The sequence below is a fragment of the Balaenoptera ricei genome, chromosome 19 (genome assembly GCF_028023285.1).
Source record: "Balaenoptera ricei isolate mBalRic1 chromosome 19, mBalRic1.hap2, whole genome shotgun sequence".
NCBI classification, from domain to species: Eukaryota; Metazoa; Chordata; class Mammalia; order Artiodactyla; family Balaenopteridae; genus Balaenoptera; species Balaenoptera ricei.
The window spans coordinates 62122540-62134366 of record NC_082657.1 but is presented as its reverse complement, the minus strand read 5'-3'; the positions used below and the strand labels follow the sequence as shown (position 1 = coordinate 62134366).

At 49.7% G+C, this 11827-nt stretch overlaps 1 protein-coding gene across 2 annotated transcripts in view; it reads left to right on the top strand.

Moving 5' to 3' along the window:
* The first annotated feature begins 712 nt into the window (after nucleotides 1-712).
* ZCCHC14 (zinc finger CCHC-type containing 14) overlaps nucleotides 713-11827 on the top strand; it is a 56928-nt gene continuing 45813 nt past the window's right edge. For both annotated transcript variants that reach the window (XM_059905885.1, XM_059905884.1), the window contains exon 1: nucleotides 713-1313. In XM_059905885.1, the coding sequence (XP_059761868.1) occupies nucleotides 750-1313 (564 nt within the window). In that variant the 5' untranslated portion in view covers nucleotides 713-749. The remainder of the gene's footprint in view (nucleotides 1314-11827) is intronic.

The following is an 11827-nucleotide window of genomic DNA, read 5'->3' as shown; positions in this document are numbered from 1 at the left end:
AACAATCATGGGCCGAGAAGGCGCAGCCCGAGCCAATCAGCTCGGGGGGCGGGCCCTGCCGCCTGGCTGTCGTGAGAGGCGGCCTCCCCGCCCACTTGCGCCTCGTCCCGGCGCCCGTCAGCTGCGAACGCGGCGCTCGGCCCGGATCCGTCCGCGGCGCTGGAAGCAAAGGCGCGAGGCCGTGGCAAGTGCCGGCGCAGATCCCTCCGCCGCCCGCTCCCGAGTTCGCTCCGAGCGCCGCTCCCGAGCCGCCGCGGCCTCCGTCCCGGGTAACGGCCGTCGGCCCAGCGCGGCGGCGCGGCGGCATGGCCCGGGCGGCTCCGTCGGGGGGCGGCCCGCAGTGACAGACCCTGCGGCGCGGGGGGAGATGGGGGCGGCCGCCTCCCGGGCGACGACGACGACGACGAGGAGCAGCCGCCGCCGCCGCCGCGCACCGGCCGCCGCCGGGGACGGGCGCGGGCCAGGAGCCCGCCCGTGAGCGGGGGGCCCGAGGCCGATCGCCGCCCCCGGCCGCCCCGGCCGCCCCGGGCCCCCCCGGCGCCCCGCGCGCGCCCGCCCGCCGGCCCCTGGCGGGGGTCTCGCCCGCGCCGCGCGCCCCCGGCCCCGGCGCGGCCCTCGGCTCCCGGCCGCCCTCGCCCTCGCCCGGCCCCGGCCGCGCCCCCGCCCGCGCCCGCCCGCGCCCCCGGCCCCGGCCTCGGCCCCGGGCGGCGGCCCCCGACCCCGCGTGGCGGCGCGGCGCGGGCGGCAGCATGGTGGAGAAGCGCTGCCCGCTGCAGAGGGACGGCGTGTACCGCTGGTTCTCGGAGCTGCCGTCGCCGCAGCGCGTGGAGTTCCTGTGCGGCCTGCTGGACCTGTGCATCCCGCTCGAGCTGCGCTTCCTCGGCTCGTGCCTCGAGGACCTGGCCCGCAAGGACTACCACTCGCTGCGCGACTCGGAGATCAAGGCCAACAACCCGGCCGACCTGGGCAGCCTCACCAACCTGACAGACGAGGTGGTGCGCAGCAAACTGCTCGTGTCGCTGGCGCTGCTGGGCTCGGAGCAGCGCGAGGCGGCGGGCGTGCTCTACCGCACGCTCACGCACATCGACTCCATCATCCACAACTACGGGCTGCAGCTCAACGAGGGCCGCACAGGCGATGAGTTCCTGCTGCTTTTCACCATGGCCTCCAACCACCCGGCCTTCAGCTTCCACCAGAAGCAGGTGCTGCGCCAGGAGCTCACGCAGATCCAGAGCAGTCTGAGCGGCGGCGGCGGCGGCGGCGGGGGCCCCGGGGGCAAGAGCGCGCTGCCCACATGCCCGGCCTGCCACAAGGTGCGTGCCCGCGCGCCAAGCTCTCACCCCGGGCCCCAAGCCCCCGCCGGAACCCCAAACCTCACACTTAGCTCTCCAAGCCCCCACTGGCACCCCACATCACCGCAAACCCCTGCGCGCACCCCAGGCTTCCGACCCACCGACTCCTCGCCACCCCAAGCTTCCACTCCGCACTTCACTCCGTGTCCCACGCCTCCCTCCTGCACTTCAGACCCCACCCTCACCTCAACCCCCTATTCCCTCCTTGCACTCCAAACCCGCACCCCTAGACCCCGCCCGGCACCCCACGCCCCCTGGGGCCCATCGCACCCGCCTTACTCGGGGCCCGGGGGAGGGGGCTCCGGGACTGGGGAAGGACGCCCCGGGCAGAGTTCGCGGCCCGCCGGGCCTTCGGTACACGTCTTCCGCGGGAAGCTGGAACCGAGATAAGGCCTTTGTCCCCTTCATCGGGCTGTTGGGCGACAGATAACCGTTACACATTGTGTCCTCTTGGTTTCTCCAAATCTGGTGTTTATTATCAGAAAAGGAAGCCGCTAGTGAGGTGGAGATTAGAAGGCGCTGGAACGATAGGAGACGTTCGCGGGGTGCTGTGCTGGGGCTCCCACGGCTTAGGTGTCCATTTCCCGGGAGTGGTGGGGTCGGCGTCGCCCCGAGGAGGTTAGGGTCGGCGTGGGCCGCAGGCCGCCATGGGCCGCAGGCCGCCGTGTGCACGTGTGTCAGTGTGTGCGTGTACGTGAGTACACGTCTGCTTGAGTGTATGTGCATTGTGTGTATACGTGAGTGTGTGCGCACGTATATATGTGTATAGAGTGTATATGTGTATTTCTGAATGTGTACGTGTGTCTGTATTTATACTGTGTGTAAGAACCGGGCTGTTGTAACAGACGGAAAAGCAGGTTTGGAGCCTTCAACGCATGTGAAACAGTTATTTCTCCGTGACCCGCCTTCCTTTTTAGAAACAAATCCCAGGCTGATTGAGAGTCCAACTAGGATTAGTTAAAAGATCTCCTGTCTCCAAATTAAACAGGAAGGGCAGAGTGGTCGTTCAGTTAGAAATGTGAACTTTTGTCTAAATGTTTAAAAACTATGTAAACACAAAGCATTTGGGGCTCAAACGTCTTTTTAACAGCCCCCTGGGACCCTGTGCCAGAATTGTGCTCCAAGCAAAAGGATTTATTTTTGACCACGTGTGTTGTGTGTTTTGGGATTAAAACTGACTTTCTTTGGGAAGTAAAAGATTGCAATCATACCAGTAGTCTGAGTGCTTTTTGATAGTGTCTGCGCTGTCCGAAACTAAAACTTTGTTTCTCTGGTTTGCTAGTGGTGGTTTTTAAGCTCTTTCAACTGTGGATTGTGGCTTTTAATGATTTCCTTTGAGACGTGGTTGTGATACCTACATTGGTTGTTTTTTTTTTTAGCTGCATTGGGTCTTCGTTGCTGTGCACAGTCTTTCTCTGGTTTCCGCAAGCAGGGGCTACTCTTGTGGTGCGTGGGCTTCTCATTGGGGTGTCTTGTGGAGCACAGGCTCTAGGCGCACGGGCTTCAGTAGTTGTGGCATGCAGGCTCAGTAGTTGTGGCTCTCAGGCTCTAGACTGCAGGCTCAGTAGTTGTGGCGCACGGGCTTAGTTGCTCCACGGCATGTGGGATCTTCCCGGACCAGGGCTCGAACCCATATCCCCTGCATTGGCAGGCAGATTCTTAAACACTGTGCCACCAGGGAAGCCCCCCCCACATTGGTTTTTAACTTGTATCTTTTTTGAGATATGAACCACCTCTGAGACTTTGGTTTCCTTTTTTAAGCGTGTGTTCAAATCCCATCCTAAAAATGTTTTTCCAGCTACAACAAAGGGAAAGCAGGGTCCTATAAAATGTGGTTGTCCATAGGGCACTCAGTAGGCTCTGGGGTGCTGGTGTTCATGGGCTTTCAGTCCCTGGTGGCCAGTTTCATGAGCTCTCAGTCCTCTGTTTGTGTTAGTAAACACTGGTAGTGTCTGTGGCTGTTACACCAGTCATATTCACCTCTTGAAGGGGATTCCTTTGTGTGTACAGATGCATCACTTTATAAGAGCAGAAGATGGCGATTATTTTGGCGGGGCAGCGAGCTAAAGCTAGAACAAAAATACCTTTTATGAGAGAGACTTTTTGTCAAGCCAGAAACCCCTTTGATGAGATGCAGGGGCTCGGAATTGACCAGCTGTGTGACCTAGGCCAGAATCCTCTCTCGTCCTGGTTTTCCCTTTGGGGGTGGAAAGCAGGTTACCTGTCTCATGGGCTCGTTTGGAGGGTTCCATGAGGTCCCATGTGAAGCGCCCAGGAGATGTTCTGTGAGAGCTCTCTTGGCCTTGTCCTCTCTGGCTTTCCATAGAGGAGCGCTAACTTTTTTTTTGGCTGCAGTGCTGGGCTTGTGGGATCTTAGTTCCCCGACCAGGGATGGAACCCCGACCCATGACAGTGAGAACGCCAAGTCCTAACCACTGGACTGCCAGGGAATTCCCTAGGAGTACTAACTTAAACAAGGCACGTTGTCAGGGAGTGAAATATTTATGTTTTGGAGTTTTGGTGTTTTCTAAGTTGATTTTTGAATATGTAGTTACTTGGAGCTGGCTTTTTTGTTGTTGTTGTTCTGTTCATCTGTGGGAATTTGGAGAATTTTGCCTGACATTTAATAATGAGGTTATAATGAGTAACCTTGGGGCCATTGCTTCCATGTTTCAGAAGCAATCATGGTGTCTGGTTTTACCTAGTACATCCCCTGTGTCACTGCTGAACTTAACTTCACTCATATTCACTTAACTTTCTGTTCCTTTGCTGCTTTCAAATTCATGCCTGACACTGATACACAAGTCCTATGAAATCTAACAAGTAAGCCTTTTGCCTTGTTAGTATCCCTAAATCTAATATTTAGTGCAGTCCTGAAAAAGCAGCCCCTTAAAGCTCTGTTTGCATTTCTTTTGTAAGACGTTGTGTTTTGTTTTGAACTCTTTGAGCTTAGAGACTTTGTGTTTATCTTTTAAAGATAAAGACGTTAATTGTTTTTTATTCTTTATCCTATTTAAAGGAACATACTTCTTGTAACTAAATTTTCTGATATAGTCAGTATTTGCAATTCCTTCTCTAAAGTCTCACTGGGTTATTTTAAAATTCTTCTTGCTCCAAGGACTTGTAGAAGAAGTTGAAAAGTGTGAAGAATGTAAAATAGACATTTTTACTTTCAGAAAGGAAGGTGTTCGTAGGCTGGAGGGAGAGTGGGGTGGCTTCACTGTGCTCAGTAGCTAGGCACTGTAGGTGTGCAGTGTGAAAAACTGTCTTTCCATTTTATTTAATTATAAAGCCATAGTTTTGGGAAAAGTTTAAATTTATCTTTTGCCATCTTTTCTCTGTATGAGTGATAAAGTGCTGTGGCATATGCTTATTTATTTATTGAGATTTAATTCGTATGTCATGAAATTCACTCCTCTAAAGTGTATAGTTCAGTGGTTTCTAGTATATTCACAGAGTTGTGCAGCCATCACCACTGTCTGATTCCAGAACATTTTCATCACCCCTAAAAGAAACCTGTACCTATTTGCAGTCACTTCCCATTCACCCTCCCCCAGCCGTGACCACCACTAATCTACTTTCTGTCTGTGGATTTGCCTGTTGTGGGCATTTCATGTGAATGGGATCACACGCTAGGTGGCCTTTCGTGGTTGGCTGCTTTCACTCAGCGTACTGTTCTCAAGGTTCACTCATGTCCTGTGTAGCCTGTGTCAGCACTTCACTCCTTTCAGGCTGAATAATTTCTGTTGTGTGGCTCTACCCCGTTTTGTTTGTCCATCCATCAGTTGATGGGTTTGTGAGTTGTCTCCGGTGCTTGCTTCTAGACTTTTTCATTCACGGCTAGTAGGCTCGTGTCTTAATCCCTTCCACCTAACACTTGCTCATTCGTCTCCGGAGTGTCGCCCGCACACGGCCGTCCGGAGGGACCCGGCTCTCAACGGTAAGAGCGCACCTGGCGGGTTGCTGGGCGTCGGTGCAGCGCCCGGCAGGTCTGTCCCTGGGCTCCCAGCGGAACTGCGGTGAGAGGTGGCAGAGGCCACTCTGCTCTCAGGGCTGCCGGTCAGCTCCGTGGTCACGCTGTGAGGCGGGGAGCTGTGAGCCCCTCCTGCCCTCGCGTTCCGGAATCCTCGTGATGAGGATCCTCACGGACCCACTTCGAGAGGGTGTCGAAACTGCTTGTAAAGTGCTTAGTGCAGGAGCGTGGTGGGTGGCGGCCCTCCTCTGGGTGTGTGTCCTGTGATACAGCTCCGGAGTCCTCCTCTGTGGGCTGAGTGCCCGAGAAACTTGGGGTCCACGCAGATACGGTGAACAAACCTGCTAATAATCTCTTGCCCAAGGCAAGCAAGAGCTTGCTTTGTCTCGTTGCTTTTCGTAAGCTGTTGGAAATCATTGCAGTTCAGAGGTGAGACACCTGGTAGTTTGTCATGTGCGGTAGAAATGGCTTCCTCTGGTTTCTCCTTTAACCCTAAACCCTGGACTGTTGGAGCTGAAAGTAGTCTGAAACCACAGGAAGGGACTTTGCCTGGAGCTGCTGTTTTCCCTCTCAGGTTAAAGGAAGAGCTGTGCCTGGAAGGCCAGTGCGGCTCCCTGTTCACACTTGTTCCAGGCAGCTGAGGTCCAAGGTCACCAGCCTCTAAGCAAGTCTGACTTCCTTCATCACACTGCAGGAGAGGGTGTCCTGAGATAGATTGGATTTTTTTTTTTTTTGGCCAGCTTTTATAGGTCCCAAAGAGTGTCCTCTTTTTGTAGTGAAGTACGTGATAAGGAATTGAGACATCCTGGGGTACGGTTTTAATTGCTTTTCTGCTGCTGGTATATTCGTTGAAAATGAAAACCCCTCACGTCTCCTTGGAGTCTCAGTCCTGCTGTTTTTCTCCTGTATAATGGCTCAGATTATGTGGCACTTTAATTACTGTCTTTTGCCCTCAGGTTAATTTAAGGCTATTTACTTTGACAGGAGCTAGTTCGCATTTGCTTTATTTAACTCAACAAACATTTTTGAGTTCCTATTCCACATGTGTTCTGGAGTATAGTTGTAGAAGCTGGAAGTTTCATGTCATATTAGGGTGTGATGAGCGATGGGGTAGCATTACTGATACAAGTTAGAACGTAATTGCAGATAAACATCAACATTAGCCTTGTTTCTGCAGTTTTTGAAGTTCATTGTTTACTTAGGCTTTATTTTACCCATTTTTCTTCTCAGTCCTGTATACTTTATTTACCTTCCTTTTGGATTGAGGACATTTTGGATTAATATACATATTTTCCCAACAAATTCACTTATGAGTTTTACAACTTGAAAGGAAGCTAGGAGGAGGGACCCGAGCTGGTACATCCTTTCTGTTTGCTAAATTGTTGACTGCTGACCTCCTTAGAGACTGTTAGTAAATCAAAGGAAAAATTTTATCACATCTAGGAAAAATAGTCTCTACTTCAGTATTCTTTTTATTTTTTCCTGCCTTAGATGGATTGGACTTTAGAAAAAAAGATCTTTTGGGTATCTTTTTTTTTTTGAGAACCCGCCTCAGAACACTGCTTCTCTCATTAGTTTGAGTAGGAGCTGTTGCCCCAAGTTCACTAACTGGTTTACAGATTATTGAAGGGTTTCTGATTTTTGACTTTACCCTTGAAATATACAGTTTAGAAATCACTTTCAACCAGGCAGCGGCTTTGTAGGAGCCTCCCTATTTATAATAGCCACTCTATTTTATGGCTGCCCTGTGAGACCTAACATATTATAGCAACGTTTCCTGTCAAAAGTGAAAAGCAATTATCGAGAACTAATGAAATATTTGGTTAATTCTTAAGCAGTTTGTTTTGTTTTCGGTTAGAAGGCCTGAAGTTATTTAGAGAGAAGAGAAGACAAAGGCAAGACAGACTGTCTTTCAAATAATGGCTAATTTCACATAATCTCTTTGACACAGTATACGGCCAGGACCTCAGAGGCAGGGCCAGCGGACTCGCCTCTGGGGGGTTGGAACTTGGGGTGGGTGTTTTGCAGGTTATCTGTACCCGTCCTGTCCTTAGTCTCTCGTTTCGGGGCAGAGGTTGCCTTTCTGTCCCAGGCAGTCCCTCTGTCTCTGTTCTGGTCACATCTGCCTGTTTCCTCAGGGACATTGTTAGGTCACGTGCTGCGCTTTGCTATTTCCTGACCTCCCCACCTCCCCACACCAACCTTTGACCTCCACTGTTTTCCCACTTGGAGCATCAGCACTTTCATGGAAGCAGCAAGACCCTTCCTTCCACGTGTCCCCTCAGTCATCCACTCACGTCTTGGTTCCTTTGTGACCAAGTCCTGCCCCAGAGCAGCCAGCAGGCCTGCTCTCCAGGGAGAGCCCATTTTTAACAGTTTGGTGTGAATCCTTCTGAGGTTCTAATGCCTATATAAATATATACTTATGTATTCTTTGAAAACATCATATATGCATAATTAAATACAAATAGGATCTCCCATACATGCTATTCTGCCCGCGTGTGCGTGCGCGCGCACGCACACACACACACACACACACACACACCCAAACCCAAACCCAAACCCAGTGATACAGAATACAGCCAGCCTCCTGGAACCTGGCTTCTGCCCCCAGCCTCTTCAACTAGAACAGTTTTTATTAAAGGGAACCCAATAAATCTTTTAAATTAAAAATATTTTAATAGATAATGAGAGGTAAAAAAAAAATTGAAAAGCTACAAAAGAATATTCAATGAGACATCCCTTTCTTTCCCCTCCCCCATCCCCCATGCAATCAGGGAAGGACACACAGGACGTTTCAAGGTTCCTTTCCTTTACCTGCTGGTTGATACCTTTTATTTCATATTAAAAAAACAAGTTTTTGTTTTTTTGTTTTTTTTTACCCAGGAACCCATGCAGTTCCGTTCCCCTCTTTGTTCCTTGTAGAACCTTCCAGAAAGACTCTCTGTCTTTACAAATAGGTAACTGGTGTCTTGCTGCACGTACAGGTCTGTCCCTTGTTTGCTTCTCTTGGCGTCTTTCTTGATGAGCCTTCATGTCAGTGCACAGAGCGGCTTCATTCTATTTTGTGGCTGCCCTGTGTGTCTCTGTTGACGAGCACTGTTCCCACCTTACTGTTGCAGACAATGTCCGTCACTTCCATGTCATGTACACGTCACCTGCATATGGCCTTTCACATGTTGCTAAGTGTGTCTCCAGAGCCGAAGCCTGGACGTGGGGTTGGTGGCAGGTCACATGGTCTGCGCTTATGTAATTATTTGGGGTGTCGCCGAGCTGCACCTTGTGGGACCTCCACAGCGTGTGTGAGCGCCTGTCTGCGTCCCTCCCCTCCCGCTGGGCGTCAGCGCACCGCTGGCTGCTGCCGGGCACTTAGGCGAGGAATGCTGCTCAGTGCAGGGACGTGTTTGCAGGTGATCCATTTTATTTATTTTTGTTGAGCTCTCCGTATCCTTTGCCCCTTTCTGTTGGGTTGTTGATCTTTTCTTTATTGTTTTTTAGGAGCTCTTTAAGTTTCAAGGAAATTATCCTTTTGTCTTTAGTGGAAGTTGTAGGTATTTGTTTTCCAGGTTTGGATTTTTTCCAAGAGACTTTACCATGCAGTTTTTGTTTGTTTGTTTGTTTGTTTTAATGTCATTCTTTTCAGTCTCGTTTGGCTTCTGGGTGTTGTGTCACAATTAGAAATGCAGTATACATTATGCATCGTACATATTACTATACATATGCATAGATTGTGCTCATATACACATCATGCATTATACATGATAACCATTCCCTGTGGTGTCTTCTTACAAAACTTGTGTGGTTTCTCATTTTACATTTAGCAGATCCATCTGGAATTTATTTGGTATAAGGTACAAAGCTGGTTTTATATTTTCCAGATGACCACCTAGTTGTCCCAGTGCCATTCGTTGAATAATGCATCCTTTCCCTCTCAGATTTAAAGTGCTGTCTGTTACGGTATGGCGTATTTCCCAAGTATGTTTCGGTTTACTTCTAGACTCTCCATTGGGTCTCACTGATGTCTTTATCTTGATGACCTCTTATTTGCCAGATTCACTGGCTACTTTTCAGCCCTTATCCTTCTCATCTCTCATTTGTTCTGTGGGTTCCCTGCGCAGTGAAATTCCGCGGGGGATGGTGTTATTTTTTTTTTTTTAAACAAATGGGGCCGCTGAGATGCTGGGTTAAAGGGTCTGGGTGGGGCCTGGTCACCCGCTGCCTGGGAGTGGGCCCCCTCCCTTACTTCTCTGGCACCGCTGACTTCCTCCTGCTTCTATGAGCGTTTGTTTTCCGTTTCTCTCCTGCTTTCCTGCCCTTTTGATGATGGTATTCCTCAGGCTTCTCTCCTCCTTTCTCTTCTCTTGTTACTTTATAATTCATGACATCTTCAGCTGTGATTTTGCCGCTCTCTCTGGTTACCCCCAAATCTCTAACTAACTGGGACTGAGCTACAGCTGGATGTCCCAGGGAGCTCAGTGTGTACAGAGGCAAGGTCCTCTCTTCCCATCCTTTATTGCTGCGCCCTTGTCCTGATCCCCAGCCAGGAGCCCACACCTGCTTTCTCATTTTCAACCAGCTTGTTCTCAGGTCCCAAGCATCTCCATAGACTTACTGTTCTCCATCGGCACTGCCGCAGCCCGGTTCAGCGTTGGGTCTGTCTGTCTGTCTGTCCCTCGCTCTCTCCCCCCTCACCTCTCCCTAACACACTTGGCATGATGGTTACATCTGTGGGACACTCCTTAGTAGGTGGATTTGGGGTAGTTTATCAGGGATTCAGAGCACAGATTAAAGCTGTCTTCTGGGGACAAGCACAGCCCTAGCCCCGCGCGGCCCTGCCTCATCGCAAGTCAAGAAGCAGACTGGAATGTGAGTGACGACCTCTTTGTAGAATTAACTGATGCCATTGTTTTAAGTCTACAAGAGGCAACTTTATAACTTCTCTCTTTTGTTTTTTGATTAAATTTAAAACAGAAATTTCGGTACCTTAACTCCTTTTAGAAATAACAGTGACATGTTCAGGTGCCGACTTTAACCTGGTTGTAGTCTAGTACCACACCTACTCGTCTCCCTGGCCTGGGTCTGTGTACTGTAACACCCCGTAGTCTCCCTGGGCCCCTCTTAGCCTCTAACAGCAGTTCCCAGGGTGGCACAGAAACGGTCCTGGTAAGATGCCCGTAGGAGGGTTATTCTCTGGCATGCAGTTCTTAGCATGGTGTGCTGCGTCCTTTGTGATCTGCCCCTTGCCCGGCTATATTCAGCTTTTATATTGCTCCTGTTCACTGTGTTGCCACGTTGCCCTGAGCCTTTGCAGATGCTGTTCTCTCAGATGGGACACCTGCTGCCTGGGGCATCCCAACCCCTACTTCCTGGTGCACACATATTAAATAAGACTTCTTCTGGCTCCTTCTGTCCTAGCCCTTACCCTACTGTAGTAGGGTTCTTTAAGTTTTCATCACCAAACTTTGCCTTATTGGAGGGCAGAGACTGTGTCTCTGTCTTTCAATCCCAGAGGCCAGCGGTCCCTGCCACCTAGTAGGGGCTGTGTCCTGAGCGTCTGTGAAAACCCAGTGGAAGGGACATGTTGGTGTTTATGAAAGGCCCCCTCAGTGAAAACCTTTTCTTCCTTAGTGCTTTTCTTCTCTATGGCCCTATTAGTAATATCTGTTACCAACTCACACTCTCCATAGCCTTTATCCAATGGCTGTTTCTCTTACGCATTACACAGCCGTAGATTCTAGTGAATTTTAACATCTGTATCCTACTTACTTATTTTTCAAAAGCCGGCGTGCAAAAGCTTCTGTTGGGAGAAACTCTCTGAATAGGATGGTTTGGCTTTATATTACGCTGTGACAAAACCAAGTTTATGGACAAGTACACCCAGAGCTGGGGAGGAGGTGAGAGCTGGGGACAGGGCATGTGGTCTTCCGGTGCTCTGGTGGGCTGGTCACCTGTGGCGCCATGCACGTGGATCAGGTCGTCTTGGAGAGGTAGCTTAGAGCTTGTATCTCTAAACGTAAGACTCTTTCACTATATTCCTTTAGTGTTTGCAGAATTGTAAATCATGGTAAGCCTAGATGTTTTAACGTGCTATAGAACGGCAGTAAACCGAGCGACTGTTATCACCCCAGTTGTTAGTTTATATGTCTTTTATACTTTAAACATTGACATCAGATTCATTATAAGAAGGGAGCATTATAGCATCATTTCGTAGTTATTTGGGACTTTTACATAAGAACTTCAGTAGAATTACTAGAAAGAAATTGTATCCTCAATTTTCTTACTGATTCACAGTGAATCTAATTAAAACATATATATGTAGGAACTACTTCTAGAAATATTATAGTCTAGACTAGAAAAAATAACTTTGAAAAAGGAGGAGAATTAATTTGTGGGGAAGAAAAACAGTCCCTTCTCCCATCACATTTGGGCATTTTAATAAAAATTAAAAGCTTGGGAATAATGGTAACGACCTAGCTGTAACAAAGTCAGTTAAATTAATGAG